This window comes from Rhinolophus hipposideros (genome assembly GCF_964194185.1).
Source record: "Rhinolophus hipposideros genome assembly, chromosome: 9".
Taxonomy (NCBI): Eukaryota; Metazoa; Chordata; class Mammalia; order Chiroptera; family Rhinolophidae; genus Rhinolophus; species Rhinolophus hipposideros.
This window is the reverse complement of record NC_138055.1, coordinates 8846728-8864621: the sequence shown is the minus strand read 5'-3', so window position 1 is coordinate 8864621 and position 17894 is coordinate 8846728. Positions and strand designations below refer to the sequence as shown.

Here is a 17894-nt window from a genome sequence, read left to right as displayed (position 1 = left end):
TGGGGTGGCAGAGCTGCAGGCTAGGTCGAAACTCCTAGATTGGAGGTTGCTGTTTGCTGAAAACTGAAATTCCAAAATTCAGGACCTATCCTTCGTGATTCCAGCCCCATGGGGGAAGCTCAGGCCACTGCCATTGTCCAGGTTCAGGCCCTCATCATCTCGTTCCCTCTCTGCCCATCTATGTCCTCTCCTCCAGGGCTCAGGGACCGTCCCATCTCATATAAAGCCACAGCTATTTCTATGCACTTCATCCGCAGCCAGGTATGTGTGTCAAGTCTGTGCAAGATGCAGAGAAGGGCAAGACCTGCCCCCAAGCACTTCCTATCCGGCTGGGGATACAAGAATTGATTACTTTGGTGATGGAACATGGTACTCCAACTTTCTTTCCCCTCAAATACATTCATGGTCCCAACTTCACCCCCTTAATTGGCTGGAACAGGTTCCACGCTGTGTGAGCTGACCCAGGATACCCCCTCCACTGACAAATATAAAGTGGGTCATGATACTTTCACTCTAACAGGCGTTACAAAGCAATCTGATTTTCTTTTTCTTGTTACAGTGACACTTATTGATGGATTTTTAGCGTCCTATGGAAGGTATGAATGCCAGGGAGTATAAAGTCAGTATAGACAGGGCACGCATGAAGAAGAGAGACAGGGAGAAGCAGGTTACAATTTGTCAAGATATGAGCCCTAGGTCCTAATTTTAAAGGAGAAAAAGCTTCCCCAGACAAAATACAAGCATGTAATAGTTAATGGCTCAGGGAAGCCAGGCAGGATTTCCCAAGGCAATACAAAATTAATTTTCAAGTGAACAATCTAAATAACAACTGTTTTAGGAGCTCAGAAAAAGGGGCAGCTTTGTGAGCTGGGATTGTCTGGTAAAACTTCCCAGAAGAGGTGGATTAGATAGAGCTGGGTCAGAAGATAGAGAAGATAAAGCAAACAAGAAGGGTCTGGGCATCTTGCCCTCACCTGAGAAGAGGGTCCTGAGTAGGTAGGGGTCAAGAGGCCTGAGTGACATCTGTGCCATGTGAATTGTTTGCAAAGCACTCACACCTGTTTCTCCTTTTTATCTTGACCTTCACAAGTACCTGTTGAGAGGATCGCTGTCCCCGGTTTACAGGTACCCGAAGCTCAGAGTCATGCAGTGACTTGCCCAAGATCCCCCAGCTACAAAATGGCAATGTCTGGGCTTGAGCTAGGGCTATTGTGTGGTGGGAGAGCCACAGCCCCTGTGAAAGTATCTGGGTCTGGAGGCTGCTGCTTTTTAAAAGCGAAATTCTGGCCTGCAAACAGGGTTTGGAGGTTCCAGCCCTAGCTCTGCCTAGGACCACCTGTGACACAAGGGGAAGCTGTTTCCCTGAGCCTCAGTGTCCTTACCTGCAGAGTGGAGCTGACAATACTTGTTCTCCTCTCACAAGGCTGTGGTGAACTTTAAAATCCCATGGAAGTGATCTGAACTGAAGAGCAGTGGGTACGTGGGACAGTTTTTGCTATTGTGGCATTCTGAACATCTGCTGTGACTCAGATTAACTCCCTAAGGAGGAGGTAGGTGGGGGTCCCATTAGGCTATGGGATGTGCAGATAATCATTTTTTGTGATTCTCTCTTTCCTCCAAAGCCCCTGGGGCAGCTAGGGAAGGAAGCTGGACAGGCCTAGGCCCATGCTCCCTGGACGAGATCGATGCCAAGGCCGTGGCTCTGCGAGCACCAACCCCCTTTAGGGAACCCACTTTATACAATAGCAGTGGCTGCAGAGGTTGGCAGGGAGATGAGATTCGAACTCGTGGGCTGTGAAGCACTGATGGCATTTCCTGGCCCTCAGTGAGACCCCAGAGGAGCTGCTCCTGAGGGCTAACAAAGGACATGGGGTGTGAGAAACCTTTCACCAAATACCAGAGAAAGCATCCCTACCTCAATACTCTTAGATTGCATATAGGGAAAGGAGGCATGTAAAGAAGAGGTAACTTGTCCAAGGTGTCGTTAATAGCAGACCCTGCTATTAACGATAACATAGGTATGCAGCTGTTAAAAGGGCACTGCATTAGGTGTCAGAGTCTGAAAGTCAAGATCTGGATCTTGGATCTTATACCAACTGCAGTTGGCTCCGGACAGAATCCCTTTCCCTCCCTGGCACTTAGTTTCCTGGTCTGCAAAAATGGGATTAGGCTGGCTCCGACATGACATGCCATTAATAGTAATACCCTAGGACAGGGTGCTGAAAATGTGGAAGGGTTTGTAGGCCATTGGACTTCGCCGGAAGTTTCCCCACCCAGGATGCTTCCGTTGCCACGGCAACCACCGGGCCAGTGGTCCTCAGCTTCCCGCTGAGGAATCTGGGAAGAACCTTGCCCTCACGAAGATGGCGGCAGCCACAGGACAAGGGGCGGGGTTGAGCGCTGTCAGACTGTCCAGACCTTTCCTCTGTTTCCGCTTTCTCATGCTAACGGCGAGCTTCCGTCAATACTTGTTCTCTTTCCTGGTTCTGGGAGTCCCGGGAGCCAGGGAGGGAAGAGTTGCTTGCAGGGACTGGGGTAACTACCCTGGGGGGGAAGGCGGGACTTCCGTGTCCTGACGGAAGTGACGCGACAGTCACGGCCGCCGACAGGTGGAACGGCAGGTGGGTTCAGGTGCCAGCCTGGCCGGGACCCGGCTGTGGGACCGACGTTTCCGGTGAGCGACAGAGGCAGCCCCCAAGTGCCTGAAGACCCGGGGGAGAGATCTGGGATCTGAACCCAGCGCCCTGGCCTGGGCCCCCCCCCCATACCTAGTAAGAATCACCTACCCACTCGACAGGGATTACCTACGGTCCAGAGGGGGGTGGGAGGGCCTGGATCGCCAGGTTTGGGGTTGACATCTTGGCACTTGGGGACCCTAAATCCTATGCTCCTTTCTCTCCCGGATCCAGTTCCTTATTCCCCTGCGGAGCTGGGCAATTAGCCAGCCCACTTCAACTCTCCGAGCCATGTTTGCAGATTTGGATTATGATATCGAAGAGGATAAACTGTGAGTATTTTGTTCCCCCAAGTCCCAAAAGTGTAGGCGCCCCAGGTTCCCCAGATCCCAGACTTGCCAGTTCCACCGACCCTTGCTTTTCAGCGGTGGATTAGGTTTTGTAGTGTAGCAGAACCGACCCTTCCCTTCCAGGAGCTCACCGTCTGTATGGGACTGTGGACACCTCAACAGATAACTACCATTCAGGACCATAGGGCCTTAATGGAGAAGCACCTGGCTACAAGGAGAGCAGAGCAGATGGAGCAGTGCCTATGTAGGGGTGTTCAGGGAAGGCTTCACCGAGGAGGTGGCAATTGAGCCAGGTTTCAAAGAATGAATAGAAATGTCGTAAACATACTGTCCTCCCCACTGTAGATGATTAGTGGGACACGTTTTCAAAAATTAAGTTAATCTCATTAGAATATATTCTCCTTCAGAGCAAGGACTGGGTCCAGTGCCTTTTTGTGTTCTCAGCACTTTATAAGGTGCTTGACAGCAAGTAGGTTGTTAGCAAATGTTTGTTACGTGAAAAAGTGAATGAATTAGAGTATTTACCACAAAACATAAGCAAGTGCTAATTTATAGTGAAAATTGAGAGGTGATTGAGAAGGGTAACTGAGAGATAGGTGTTGGATAGTTTAGCAGGAGAAGACTTCCCAGAGGAGGTGGACATAACATTCCATATGTGCCTGAGAAGGTGACAAGGACAGAGTCTGACTCAAACCTCAGAGGTAGAATGAAGTAAAGGAAGGGGGACCTATTTTTATGGAGTGCCTGATACGGGCTGGGTTGTTGGGAAGTGCCTTCTGTGCACTTCTTACAATAACTTGGATGAAGTAGCCATTTTTTCCATACCATTTTATGGATGAGGAGACTGAGCTACAAAGAAGATGACTTACCCAAGTCCCATAGTTGATTAATGGCAGAGCTGGGATGAGGTCCCACATCTCTGTGACTCCAAGAGCTGTGCACATTCCAGCACAAAACGCTGTCTCTCTGGCCAAATGAGAAAGAGAAAAGGCTGTGCAGCATTTGGAGCTTCTTTTTGGGGTTTTAGGCGGCCTGTCCCCTTCCCAAGCCTGGCCAGTCATCCTTCCTCCGGGGGACTCAGCCTCTTGTGCTTCTCTTTCCAGTGGAATCCCTACTGTGCCTGGCAAGGTGACCTTGCAGAAGGATGCTCAGAACCTGATCGGGATCAGCATTGGAGGAGGGGCCCAGTACTGTCCCTGCCTCTATATTGTCCAGGTATTGGGTGCTTTGGAGGTGGGGGTGAGGTCCTGGAGAGAGCAAGCCACCTCCCTCCTTGGGCATGACACAGGCAGCTCCTTTCTCGCCTCTGTACAGCTGGCTCCTTTGCGTTCTGGAGGTCTGACCTCCTAAGAGGCCTCCTGACCACCCCTTCTCGGTAGGGCTGCCCTGGTTTCTCTTTGTTATTCCAGTATGTTCCTTTTCTTCTCAGTCCTCATCACCACCTGTAATCATGGGTTTGCTCTTTAGTTGTTTTATATCTAGCTGCTTTTTCAGATTCTTTGTGCCTGAGGCAGGATCCCAGGTTGTTTTTTAATCAGCACCTAGTGTAAGGCCTGACATACTACGACTTCAAGAAAAATATCTTGAACGAATCAACAAAAGCACCAGCTTTTTGTACTAGCACAAGTGAAGTGTAGTGGAAAAACTAAAAGACTGAAATGCCATTGGCCTGAGTTCAAATGTAAGCTTCCCTGCTTATTAGCAAGTTACTTACCCTCTCTGGGCCTCAGTTTCCTCACCTGGAAAGTGGGGATATAAAATATGTAGATATGAGCATCTTCGGCTTGTTATGATTAACAAAATGCCATGATATAATGCCCGGTACTTAATAAGCACTCGTTAAATAGTAGCTGCTACTACTTTTATGGCAGTTGTTCGCTTTCCCAGATGAACTGCCAGTGGTAGTGAAGAATTTTGTGGTCCCTTGTAGAGGAAGCTGCACTGGTGATATTCTGTCAGCTGTGACTCAGGAGTGGAGACAGGCAGTGACCTTTTTTCTGTAGCCTTGGAAGGAAGCTTGCCAACCTTGGACATCTGAGGTGTGACAATTAAGTTCGCGAACTTGTTGCAACGAGGTTGCTAACCTTCTTTGATATCAGAGGGATTCTTCATTATGAATTTGTACCAACTGGACAAACAGTCAACCAAGTTTACTATTTGGAAGTGGTGAAAAGGCTGCGTGAAAAAGTTAGACGACCTGAACTTTTCACCAACAATTCACAGCTCTTACATCACGACAGTGTACCAGCTCATAGGGCACTGTCTGTGAGGGAGTTTTTAGCCAGTAAACAAATAACTGTATTGGAACACCCTCCCTACTCACCTGGTCTGGCCCCCAATGACTTCTTTCTTTACCCGAAGATAAAGGAAATATGGAAAGGAAGACATTTTGATGACATTCAGGACCTCAAGGGTAATACAACAGCTCTGATGGCCATTCCAGTAAAAGAGTTCCAAAATTGCTTTGGAGGGTGGACCAGGCGCTGGCGTCAGTGCACAGCTTCCCAAGGGGAGGACTTCGAAGGTGATCGTAGTGATATTCAGCAATGAGATATGTAGTACTTTTTATAGGATGAGTTCGTGAACTTAATTGTCTGACCTAGTATGCTCAAACTTGACCTGGATTCCACCCTGTTCTGACCTGTTCTAACAGCTAAGTAGCTGTTGGTGGCAGATAGGGAAATTTTGGTCTCTGAGGATCTTGCAAAGGAGTCGCTTCCCGGCCTGGAAGACGGAGATTCCTGGAACCTCGTCTTGGCTGCTCAGGGTGCTGCCTTCATGAGTGATTTGGCCTCTTCCAGCCCAGGAGGTGTCAGGGAGGCCTCCCCCAGGCCTGGCCTCCTTGCCATGTTCCTGTTTAGCCTGGCTCTTCCAAAACCACTCTGCTTCTTCATACCACATCTTCCCAATGTAGTTATTTTGTCACTTTTGGCTAACTCAGAATCACTCAGCTCAGAGCAGCATTGTTGGTCAAATCTATTAAAGAAATGACTTTGGAGGAGCAAACGCTCAGATGGATGTGTGAGGTTTGGTGTATTTGACATTAGAAAAGGAAAGCCTCATCAGTTCGCATTGACCGTCTGTCTTCCTTCTCTCCCCCTCCCCAAGAATGTGGGGCGATGCATTTCTGTCTGCTCAGGCATCTCTCCCTGCTCTGGGTAGCGGCCAGGACAGAGCCGGATGTTGGTCGGGGTGGAGGGAATGACTGTCTCCTGCCAGATGTGTCTCAGTTCTCCCTTTCCTCCCCCACCCCACCCTCCTTATGCACCCCCAGGTATTTGACAACACCCCGGCAGCCCTGGACGGCACTGTGGCAGCTGGCGATGAGATCACTGGTGTCAATGGCAGGTCAATCAAAGGCAAAACTAAGGTGGAAGTAGCAAAGATGATTCAGGAAGTGAAGGTAAGGCTGCTGGGGGGGGAGGGCCTTGAGTCAGGAAAGCCACTTCTGAGACCTCCAACCTGCCCGAGGCTCCAGCAGGCCTGACGCTCCCCTCCACAGAGCATCAGGGTCTGGCTCACGCCCCAGCCTCCCTCAGTTTCTCCTGCTTTTGTTCAGTAGATATTAATTATGCTCCAGGCCTCGTGCTGAGCCTTGGCCAGAGAGTAGACACCAAGACTGAAAGGTCCCTGTCCTCAGGCTCTCAGGGAAACTATCAGACTCGGAACCACGCCTCAGGGAGAGCCAGTGTTTCTCCAGTTAGGGCTGGAACTGAAGCTAGACGTCCAAGGTGAACTTATCTGGGTCATAGATACCTAATAGATGTCAGCTGAGCCATGCTGGGCCTGGGAGGGGGCAAGAGGGAAAGAGGAGCCCGTCTTGCCCATCCCTGTAGGAACCTCCAGTCCAGTGGGGCCCCCTGGACTCACAGACCCCCAGGAATGCCTCTTGACTCTGGGGCAGCTCCCGGTACAGCTGCTGGTCTTCTGTTCTGTAGATCACAGTCACGCGCTACCTGCTCCCTGCCCCCTCCCCCAGCGGCTCTAGGCCAAGGCTGCTCCCGAATCCCAGGTGGCATCCCTGCCCCTCGTAGGCACAAGCGTGTAGCCCTTTTGTCATTTCCCAGAGATTTGCTGCTAGTAACTCTTGGGAAACCAATAGTGAAGGAGTTGCAAAGCAGTAGGATAATTTAAAAGTCTGAGAGTCAAGGTTCCCAACTGGAAATTGAGCCTGGCCAAGCGTTTTAGCGCCCTCAGCCCCTGCATCCAAACCTCACCTCCCTGCCCCTCCATCTTCTGTGTCTTAAAGACCTGATGCCAACAGCCCCTCTTTCTGGCCTTAGTCCAGGGCCAGCGCCTTCCCCGCCTTCTCCCCTTTATTATCCTGTTCTACCCCTGCATCAGCCCATCACTCTCCCTCCTTAGGGCGCAGAGTCCAATCCCATAGTTTCTCCTACTCTAGCTCCGTTAGCCGTGGGACAGATGGGGGTTTAGGGCTCTGTTGTATAAAAGGAAGTGACAGCGTTCGTTTAGGGCCCAGACACCACTCCACCTGGTCTGGGTTTTGCTGGACCTGTTTGGGTGGAGGAGCCCATCATGGAAAGGGGTGGGCAGTGTTTTTCATTCTGGTTCAGAACTGGGGTGTGCGCGCCTTTCTGGGTCCTCCCCTTGCCCCCTCACATCGCTGCTCATCAGGACCCTCCCTGTCCTGCCTCGCGCCAGCCCCTGGTGTTTCCCTCGCGGACAGGAGCCCCTCATGGGTATGCACAGCCTTGACATTGACACAGGGATGTCCCTGCACTCCTGTTTGGGTGCCAGGCAGGGATATTGTCCCTGTTTTGCTGGTGCCCCGAGGGAGCTGAAGGAGTTTGCTTGTGGTCGCACAGCTGGACAGGCACCCAGGGCTGACCCCTGCGGTGGTGCCTCTTCCCTTCCCCTCAACTGCTATTTGTGGTGGCCCCCAGCTCATGTGCTGCCTCCCGAGGGAGCCTCCTGCATCCACCCCTGACTCTGAGCACATCGGGTCGTTTTGATTTCCCTTCAGGACTCCATTTTGAAATCCTGTCTTGTATTCGAATGGATTCGGTCCCAAGTTGAAGGGTCTTAGGATTGCAAGGACAGAGTGACCGTAGTGGCCTCACGTGGTCAGGGAAGGCTTCTTGGGAGAAGCCAGCACCTGTCTTCCAGTCACTACCAGGGCTCGACTGTGGGACTTGCTGGTCCGCATGGGCCCTCCTGCTGGCCTGGGCCCTGGGCCCCTGCTCCTTGGCATCCCAGCGCCCGGCACCGCGAAAGTGCTCAGCCCTGTTCTCTGAGTGAGCGGAAGGACCCTGAGGAAGGGGATGATTTAGGGTGCAGGAGAAGATGCTCTATGTGGGGGCACATGATGTAGCAAAGGTTTGCAGTGCGGCGTGGTGTGGGGGAGGGCAGGGGACCTGATGTGGCTGGAGCACAGGACCTCAGAGACTGCCAGGCTGTGAGCTCTGGCACAGCAGGGTCCATGTCTGCCCTTGTCCCCTTCTTGATTCCCCAAGGCCTAGGGACCTGGGAACAGAACAGCCACAGCGCAGGACCCTGTCACAGCCCTCAGCCCGATAGGGCTGAATTCCTCATGCTCTGGCCCCTTCCTGGAGCTCAGGATTCTCTCATGACCACAGATTCCAGGGGCTGGTTGTCCAGGAGACTCCATCTCACCTCTGCCTGTCCTGCTTTTCCAGGGGGAGGTGACTATCCACTACAACAAGCTGCAGGCGGACCCCAAGCAGGGCATGTCCCTGGACATTGGTAAGCTGTGCCAGAGCGGTGGCGTGCAGTGGCCCCAGGAGCCCACAGCCCCTGGTCTGCCTCTTGATAACAGTGCGTCAGTAGTTTCGTGGCTGTGCTCTCTGGCTTTTGTGACCAAGCCAATCTACAGGGTGGAGGAGCTGGGGAGTGGGGGGACGACCCAGGGGTGCCGTCCCTGTAGCTGTTCCTAGGGACCTGTCTCTGGTTTCTCATTGCCCCTGTTTCACCCCGCACCTACTCCCAGCCCTTTTCTCTGAGACCTTAGTGTCCTAGGGTTGTCCTTTGTAAGGCAGCCCTTCAGCTTACCAGAGCCCAGGCACTCACCTTCTGACTGGAACTACCCTGGCCAGGCACCTCGGGCTCACCTGCACACCCCCACTCCACCTAGGGCCCTTCTCTCACCTAGAACCTCCCAGGAAATCTCGAGGTCTGAACTGGACCTCGGGCCTTCGGCAGAGGGTCACAGGCCAGCTCCTCTCCCCAGCATGCCCTGGGACAAGGTGCCTGCTGCTGTAGGGGCTGGGCCTTGGTTCTATGGAAACTTGAAGACTCGAGCTGGACAGCGGTGGAAGTGCCCTGGACCAGCCACCTCATTACAGACAAGGCCTGGGACCCCGAGAGGGCTCTGTGTCCCCAGGGGAACGCACAGGGAGATCTCTAGGCCGAGTCCAGCATCCTTTTCTGATACCCAAGGCCAGAGCTACCTCTTGGTTTTCAAGGAAAGAGGCCCAGGGCAGACTGAGTCTTTCCTGGGGTTCTTCATCTAAAACCCCTTGGTCCCACGCCAGTCCCCCTCCTAAGACTAAGTATGCAACCACATGTACAATAACTGAGCCTGGGCTCCAAGGGTAGCTGCCCTTGATGGTTACTCTGCCGCCTTGTACGGCGCGCCCCAGGCCTGATGTGAAAGAGGTGGGGAAGAGATGCTCCCTGGTTTACCTGCTCCGGTGTCGAGCCTGTGGCATCAGGGCTCTGGGATGGCCAGCAGCCACCTGGAGTACCTGGCTCTTGGCTAAGCGCTTTACATCATTACCTCCTTCCAGGCTCCCACACCTCCCTGAAGTAGACAGTGAATAGGGCAGGGCCCAGCACCCCCATTGGCACACTCCACACTTCACACGAAGCCCCACATCGGCCCCTTCTGCCCTTGGTGTCTCCCCCAGTGAATTGTGATGAGGTGGGGCAGGGATAGTATGGGGGCCCAGTGCAGACTGCACCTCACTGAGCCCCTTTCTCGCCTGGTCCCAGTTTTAAAGAAGGTAAAGCATCGGTTGGTGGAGAACATGAGTTCGGGGACCGCAGATGCGCTGGGCCTGAGCCGGGCCATCCTGTGCAATGGTGAGTCCCCTCCTGTCACCCAGTTCTGGCTTCGGGGGTCTTAGCCGGGGATGTCCACCAAGCCATTGTGGGTCCCACTGGCCCTGCCCTGGCCTCCACCTGTGGGGCGATAGTTACCATCTCTTTGTGTCCCTGAAGGCCTGTCTGGCGTCCACAGTGGTCAGTGAGCCTCTTACAGCCAGTGTCCCCCCCACTGCCAAGCAAGGAGTCACAGGCCCAGGTCACAGATGAGACAGACCCGCAGGGGAGGTGCCTCCTTCCAGCTCCCCGAGCTGGTGCCTTCACCACTGCGCCCAGCTGCTCTCACATAACCAGGCCACAGCCCCTACCCCAGTTCCACCCAGTGCCCTCATCTCACCCCCTTGCTCTAGCATGCCCGTTGCTCTTGCACTGCACTTCTGCCCCTGCCTTCCTCCAGGAGGTGGCACTGCTGCCCTTGTCTCAGCCCATCCTGCCCAGGGCTGGAGGTGGCTGCCCCGCCTCGCCCAGAGGGAACGCCATGTACACACACATTCACACCCGCACGCATGTGTGCACACGCTCTCCCCCCAGGGTGGCCAGTGAAACTCTTGGTTCTGCTCCTACCGTCACCAGCCTGAGTTTATAAACAGCAGTAGCTCTGCGTGGATGTGGGGGGTAGATATAAATACCTACCTAAATTGTAGGCTCAGCTGGGCACACAGCTTCATTGGCTGGGACATAGGGGTGGGGTCTGAGCTTGTTCCAAACGGTGTTCAAAAGTGGTGGCTGCTATTTTCGGCCTCTCAGTGTCTATAAATCCCTGTTACTGTAGTCACCACGCGTTGAGATGGAATTAGAACCGGTTGTTGTGTTTTTCCCCCTAAACCTTGCAATTTCCCCAGCCTTAAATAGGGTTTCTAAAACTGAAGCTGTCATCATGTCCCGTGACCCAGCTAAAAACAACAGCACAGCGCTTACGTGGCTCCCTCTCTGCCAGGCTGGCCAGACGCCAAGGCTCTGGGGAGTCAGGGCCTGGAGGCCAGCCGGGTGGCCGAAGCCTCCTAAAGACCTCTCATGTGCTCCCTCCTTTCCCCTATGCCTCAGCCTGAACCTTCCTTCCCTGACAGCCAATCACACAGCTGCCTTCCTTGCCCAGAAAAAAGCCCAGACATGGCCTCTGCTACTCCCCTCCTCCCATCCTGCTCAGAAAACCCTGACCCAAGTCAACACAGGAGACTGGGGGCAGAGAGCACGCAGGCTCAGAGAGCCCCCAGCTGTGTGCCTTTGAGCAAGTAGCTTTACCTCTCTGTTCCTCAGTTTTCTCTGTAAAATGGGGGAAGTAATCCCTGCCCCAAAGGCTCATAGAGTTAGGACTGAGATGTGTAGAGGGAACCTTGAGTGGTTGTGGCTCACAGCACAGTAACTCAAGGCCAGACCCTGCCTAAGGGCAGCCTGGCGAGGAAGCCACCTACACGAGGCTCCTGGCCTGCAGTTGCTGCTGGAGCTCCCAGTGGGGAGATGGGTGCGTACCCCATCAGAGTGGAGGAAGCCCTACCCGTTCCAGCTCCTCACTACCCTGGCCCTTAGCTTGTCTGAACGCCCCCTGCCCTGTCCCTCCTTAATCTGGGGGTCCTGCTTCAGCCCTGGCAATCCACTTGCCCCATTTCTAGCTCTTGAGTTGAGGCAGCTGCCCCCACCCCTCACCTTTCAGCCTTCACTGTCACTGCCAGTCATTGCCTGGCCGCTGTCTGGCTCCTCTACTAGACTGAGCCCAGAGGGCATGACGTAGATCTCACTCAGTGGGTCATTCCTGGAGCCTAACATGGTGTATACACATAGTAGGTGCTCAATAAGCACCTGTTAAGCAAATGAAGATGGCCCCACCCAGTGCGCGCTCTTCCTTGAAGCCCTTCCTGAATTTGTCTCTATCCCAAATCATTCTCCCCTCTGTGTCAGCATGTTTGCTTCTCCTGAGGTAGGAGCTGCATTGAGCCTATGTTACACTTACTGTCCATGCGTGTCGTCCCTCCTGCTTGTCCCTGACTGCCTTCCTCCTTGGCCGTCAGCAGGCTTTGTGTTAGAAGTATGGGGGGCCTTGACTGCTAAGCTGGCCATCGGGAGGCCCAACCGTTTTCACTCATGACTTTTAGAAGTGCCCATGTCATCATCACCTCTGCACCTTTGACGTGCCCCAGCCTGCGCGGGGGTGGGGGCCGTCTCAGGACTGTTTGGGGGCTGCCCTGCCTCTCCTGGCTGTGCTGAGCTGTTTACACAATACCTGTAAACCCAGCTGACCTCGAGGCGCTTTTCCTTGGGGATCTGCCTCTGCCCTCTCGAACCTGGCTTAGGATACCCGGCTCTCTCGGCTCTCCCCACGGCTCGCCGAGACCGGCTGATGTCCCCTTCTCTCTGCTCCCCACAGATGGGCTTGTCAAGAGGCTCGAGGAGCTGGAGCGGACCGCCGAGCTATACAAAGGTAAGCAGCGCATCTCTGGCGGCTGCCCTGTGGTGGGTGGGGATGTCCCCATCCAGGAAGGGCTGGCACTGGCTCTGCCCTGGGGTGCGGCTCTAGTGACCTGCACTAAAGATGGTGGTCGTGGGGGCAGGAATGCCAGCCTATGAAATTCTAGGACCTTGGCCATTAAGAATTCTTAAAAAAAAGAAAAAGTCTAAGACGTACTTTTTCTGATTATGAAAGTAATACATCCCCATAAAAATGCAGAGAAGAGCACGTGTACACGTAGTGAGAGTCCCCAGAATGGCATGCTATCCTGGAGGTAAAGCCCTTAAGAGGCCTGATCACGTCCTGCCCTGCAGGGTCCGGGCTCCCCTGTCTGCTGGGGTTGTGGCTGGGCCTGAGCCTGCAACCCTGGGCCGAGTTGGGCTGTGGGAAGAGTCAGCAAACCCAGGAACAGTGCAACCTCAGATGGCGTGGAGGGTTAGAGGCCGTGTCCTGCGCCGGTGTGGTCCCCGCCACGTGCCCGTTTCCCTCTGTGTGATCTCTCCCACAGGGATGACAGAACACACCAAGAACCTCCTACGGGCCTTTTATGAGCTGTCACAGACACACCGGGGTAAGAGCTCCCCCTAACTTGCTGCATGACGCCAAGCAAATCCCTGCCTCTCTGGGCTCAGCCCCCCTATACAGGGAGGGTGTGGCCGATCTGCTCCCGGGGGTCCTCCTCATGCCTGTGCTCGGGCAGACACTGCTGTGGCTGACCTTGAGCCAGCTTTGGGCTGGGCGTTTTGGTGCTGGGAGGTAGCAGTGCTGGGGGCTGAGGGGCACAGTCGCCATCCCGGCACCATTCCGTCTGTCTGTACTGCCACTTACATTGTACGAGGCCCTTCCTGCTTCGTGGTCTCATTTTCTCAGAGTCCTTCAACTGGGCAGGGCTGCAACAGTTCACCCCGTTTGACAGTTGGGAATATGAAGCCCAGATGGGAAATGGTCGCAGAGCCCCTGAGGGGAAGAGCTGGCCTTGGGACCCGGCATGCAGTTCCCAGACTGGTGCTCTGCCCTCAGTCGGTGCCATCTCCTCCAGCCCTGGCCTCGCCTCTCCCAGGGTCTGCTCACTCAGGGGAATGAGGGTGGTGGAGACCAGCTCCTTCAAGGTGTAGATCCAGCTCCCTCAGGGGTGTCAACCCAGATCCTTCAGGGATATAGAGCAGCTCCCTTGGGTGCTGACCCAGTTCCTTTGGAATATAGTCCCAGCTTCCTTGGGGGTGTAGACACTTCTGTCTTGGGGCCTACACCCTGTGCAGACCTTGGCCTCCAGCGTGCCATGCCCCTGCCCTGGCTTCTGCGTTAAGGGCCAAGTAGGGGCAGCTTTCAGGGCAAACTTGTCACGCAGCCTTTGGGGACGTGTTCTCCGTGATTGGGGTGCGGGAGCCCCAGCCGGCTGCGAGCGAGGCTTTTGTGAAGTTTGCTGACGCACACCGCAGCATCGAGAAGTTCGGCATCCGGCTGCTGAAAACCATCAAGCCGGTAGGTCATGTCGAGCACGCGTGTGTCAGCACGTGAGGGGAGAGAGGGGACAGTGTGTCATGCAGAAAGGAGCCTATCCTGGAGCCGGAACGCCTGTGTGCAGGTTCTGCTCGGTCACCTGCACAGCTGGCTGTGGGAAAGTCATCTCGCCGCCTTGGCCCTTGGAGTTGACCTCCAGGCTGGTCTGTAGCCCTGGCTCCACCGCTGAGTTGTAGCTTGCACTGGACCTGGCCTTCCTTCTCGTCCTTGGACTGACAAGGCCGTCTGAGGGCGCCCTTTGGCTCTGACAGTCTGAGTCCACTAAAAGGACTGACGCATCAGTGCCATTCTTCGTCACCCTGGCCAGCCTGACCCCCTGCCCATGGGGGGCTAAGCATCTCCTGACTCTCCCCTTCCAGATGCTGACGGATCTGAACACGTACCTCAACAAAGCCATCCCAGACACTCGCCTCACCATCAAGAAGTACCTGGACGTGAAGTTTGAGTACCTTGTGAGTGGTCTGCAGCCTCTGGGGAGGGACGGTTGGGCCTGTGGGGGTGAGAGCCCACCTGGAGATTGGCCCTGCTTCCGTACGATGGCAAGCAGGGCAAGGCTGGAACCTGTCACGTCTGATCGAGGATGTGGGACCAGGCCCTGGGAAGGCACTGGGGAAGTGGGCGGCAGCCTAGATCTTGCCCCAACTGCTCAGAGCCTCAGGGAGGCGGGAGCCTGGGGGCGCCAGAGCCCTTACTCTGGACCGCTCTAACTCCTTGGGATTTTTTTTGTCACTTTTAACAATGGGTTAGACTAGGTCAATGGTTATAAAGTGGGTACCAAGGGATGTTAATGAATTTTATGTTTAAAATAATAATTTTATGGTCAAAGGCATTGGGGAAAAATGTTTATGAAACAAGCCAAGGCTCCCCTGCTGCAGGACTTCTCAGAGCCTTCGATAGGCCCATGTGCAGCCGGAGTCTACAAGGGTCTTCCCCAGCTCCTTTGACCATGGAACCCTTTTTCCCAGAGCATCTCTTGGGACTTGAGTTTGGTAAATGATGGGCTGCCCCTCAGGTCCTCCCCACCCTCCCAGATAAGTGCCTTCTCCCGTCTGCTGCCACCTGGCCCTGGGCCACCCTGAGCAAGGGCCAGTCTGAATAACGTGCTCCACCCTCTGTGCCCCGAGCACTGTTGCCAGCCTCTCCCTGATGTTTCTCAGCTTATCCCAGCCGGGAGTCTACAGGACCCAGGAGGCCTGGCATGGCTGCTCCCCTGGGTGGCTTAGGGGCAGTGTGGCATGGAGGGGAGCTGGGGAAATCAGGACTATTATCCAGGAGGTTCAGCCACTCTGACAGCCTGGCCTCACCTGCTCCACAGTCGTACTGCCTGAAGGTGAAGGAGATGGATGACGAGGAGTACAGCTGCATTGTGAGTGTCACGGGCTGAGGGGGGACACAGCCCTGGGATCAGAAAGGCTTGGCATGTAGAACCTTCCCCCTCCTGCCTCACAGTTCCCCAAGAATGTCCTGGGTCTGCCAGGGACACCAGGAGGATCAGACCATCCCAGGAGAGGCCTGGGGGGTGCTTGGCTGGGCTCTTGTTCCTGGAGATTGGGGGACATCCACCCCAACCCTGGCCCCTCTGGCCGGCTTGCTGTGGGACCGCTCCCCATGCCCACTCCCACTTTGTGAGGAAGAAACGGACTTTCCTCACTCCTAAGAGGCCTTTTTATTTTTTTAATTTGTAATATTTTTGATACCAAGATCCATCTTCTGACTAAATGTTCATTTATTTAATGTAGCAAAAGTTTGGTTTGTTTGTTTTTTCACAAAACTACTAAATGCTTCTAGCAATGCCAGGCGTCTCAGAAACGAGGAACCCTGGTCGCTTTAAAAAGTGCGATGGAGTGCAGGGCTGTGAGCCTTCCTGCCCGTCCCTGCCCCATCTGTCCCAAAGCAGACCCCCGTCCCAGCCACGCTCCCTGACGTGCGCTTCCCTGCCCCAGGCCCTCGGGGAGCCCCTGTACCGCGTGAGCACAGGCAACTACGAGTACCGCCTGATCCTGCGCTGCCGTCAGGAGGCCCGTGCCCGCTTCTCCCAGATGCGCAAGGACGTGCTAGAGAAGATGGAGCTGCTGGATCAGAAGCATGGTGAGGGACGTGGGCGGGCGCTGGGGGTCTGAGGTCCTGCCCTCCCTCATCTGCCCACACACGGTCCTCAGTCTGGTGGGGTGGGTGCCATCTCCTTCTCACTTCAGAGCTGGGAAAACTCTGGAGTGCAGGGAGGACAAGTACTTAACCGGAGGTCCCAGGGCCAGGCCACGTAGGGCTCTGAGTCAGACCCGGGATGGAGAGCCCTGGTAGGAGCACACCCACCTCCCCGGAGCCCGGCCTGGTCCACGTCCTGTGGGCTCCACACGGTGCAGTCCACAACCCACCCACCCTCCTCCGTTTCCTGAGCTGGGGGCTGGAGACCTGGGTCTGTACAGGGCTGGGCAGCCCTTGCTTTGCCCCGGCCCAGGGCCTGAGGGCTGAGGGAGATGCGCGGTGGGAAGCCCAGGGCAGGGAGGCAGGCCCAGGAGGCTTGGAGGGTCCACGAGGCAGGCAGCCACGGCCCACTGGTGCCTGTCCGCCCCCCGCTCCCCCAGTCCAGGACATCGTGTTCCAGCTGCAGCGCTTCGTGTCCACCATGTCCAAGTACTACAACGACTGCTACGCGGTGCTGCGTGACGCTGACGTCTTCCCTATCGAGGTGGACCTGGCCCACACCACGCTGGCCTACGGCCTCAGCCAGGACGAGTTCACTGATGGGGAGGATGAGGAAGAGGAAGACGATGAGGACACGGCAGCCGGGGAGACATCCCGGGATGCGCGAGGGGCTGCTGGGCCCCTGGACAAGGGCGGCAGCTGGTGCGACTCCTGAGTGCGCCCCGGGGTGCAGACTGGGGGGTAGGGTGAGTGGGGGGACGACAGCATGGGAGCGGGGCGCATAAAGGCCTGCTGGCTTGGGCCGCCCGCCTGCCTCCCTTCTCCTCTGTCCTAGCACAGTGAACCGGGCTCCTGCCCAGGAAAGGCCCCGGCTGTGACCTGCACCTGGACACTGGCCCCCCACCTTCCTTCCCCACCTCCCCGGCCAGAAGGTAGCTCAGTCTCCACTGCCCTGGGAAGGAGAGAGGGCAGAAAGGAAGAGGGGTTGGAGGTGGCAGGAAGTCCAGGATCCGTTCCGTGTGGGCACCTCCGCTGGCCCCACCTGGAACCCGCTGGGAGTGGGGGGCTGGGGGTAGACAGTGTCTCGTGTACACCCTCACCTCACCCCAGGTCGGCCCCGCCCCAGTCCACGCTCACACCTCGGCGGCCTTTATTTATTTTATTCCCTTAGCTCAGCCCCTTTCCTGGGGAAGGGCTGGGCCTGTATTAAATAAACACAAACCCAGATGGAGCCGGGCTCTTTGCAGTGGCCTCAGACCCCCCTCTCCCCTTGATACCCATCTTCTGCCTCCTTGATCACGAGTGGGTGAGCAACAAGGTTTACTGGCATTCCCTTCATACACACCACTGTTCCTCACAGCAGCTCTGTGAATTAGCACTGGTGTCCCCATTCACAGATGGGAAACTGAGGCTCAGAGAAGTATCTTGCTCCAGGCCTCCCTGTATTGGGACAGAGTGGGGTTTGAATGCAGCTCTGTCAGGTCCCTCCCTCACCCTGCCTCCCAGCCTTTGTTTTTTGGAGCCCTTTACATCCGCCCTCATCTTGATCCTTCAGTGCTTCTGGCCACGAACTAAACCTTTATTTGGAAAAGGGCAGGACAGACACAAGGTCAGGAGGACCTGAGGCCCCAAATAGGAGAGAGAATGTAAAGGACGCCCCAGCCACTCCGGTGCACC

The 17894-nt window shown here is 55.3% G+C and overlaps 1 protein-coding gene across 3 annotated transcripts; it reads left to right on the top strand.

Annotated features, from left to right (window-relative positions):
* Positions 1-2441: 2441 nt before the first annotated feature.
* PICK1 (protein interacting with PRKCA 1) lies at positions 2442-17448 on the top strand. Of its 3 annotated transcripts, none has more exons than XM_081058584.1 (13): positions 2442-2621; positions 2910-3007; positions 4129-4240; positions 6300-6428; positions 8683-8749; positions 9998-10087; positions 12471-12524; positions 13060-13122; positions 13900-14033; positions 14432-14524; positions 15388-15438; positions 16016-16160; positions 16658-17448. In XM_081058584.1, the coding sequence occupies exons 2-13, from the start codon at positions 2967-2969 to the stop codon at positions 16930-16932; spliced, it is 1254 nt and encodes a 417-aa protein (XP_080914710.1). In that variant the 5' UTR covers positions 2442-2621; positions 2910-2966; the 3' UTR covers positions 16933-17448. The 3 variants fall into 3 exon arrangements, with proteins under 3 accessions (XP_080914710.1, XP_080914709.1, XP_080914708.1); XM_081058583.1 differs by having other exon boundaries at positions 2442-2674; XM_081058582.1 differs by having other exon boundaries at positions 2442-2771.
* The last annotated feature ends 446 nt before the right edge of the window (positions 17449-17894 follow it).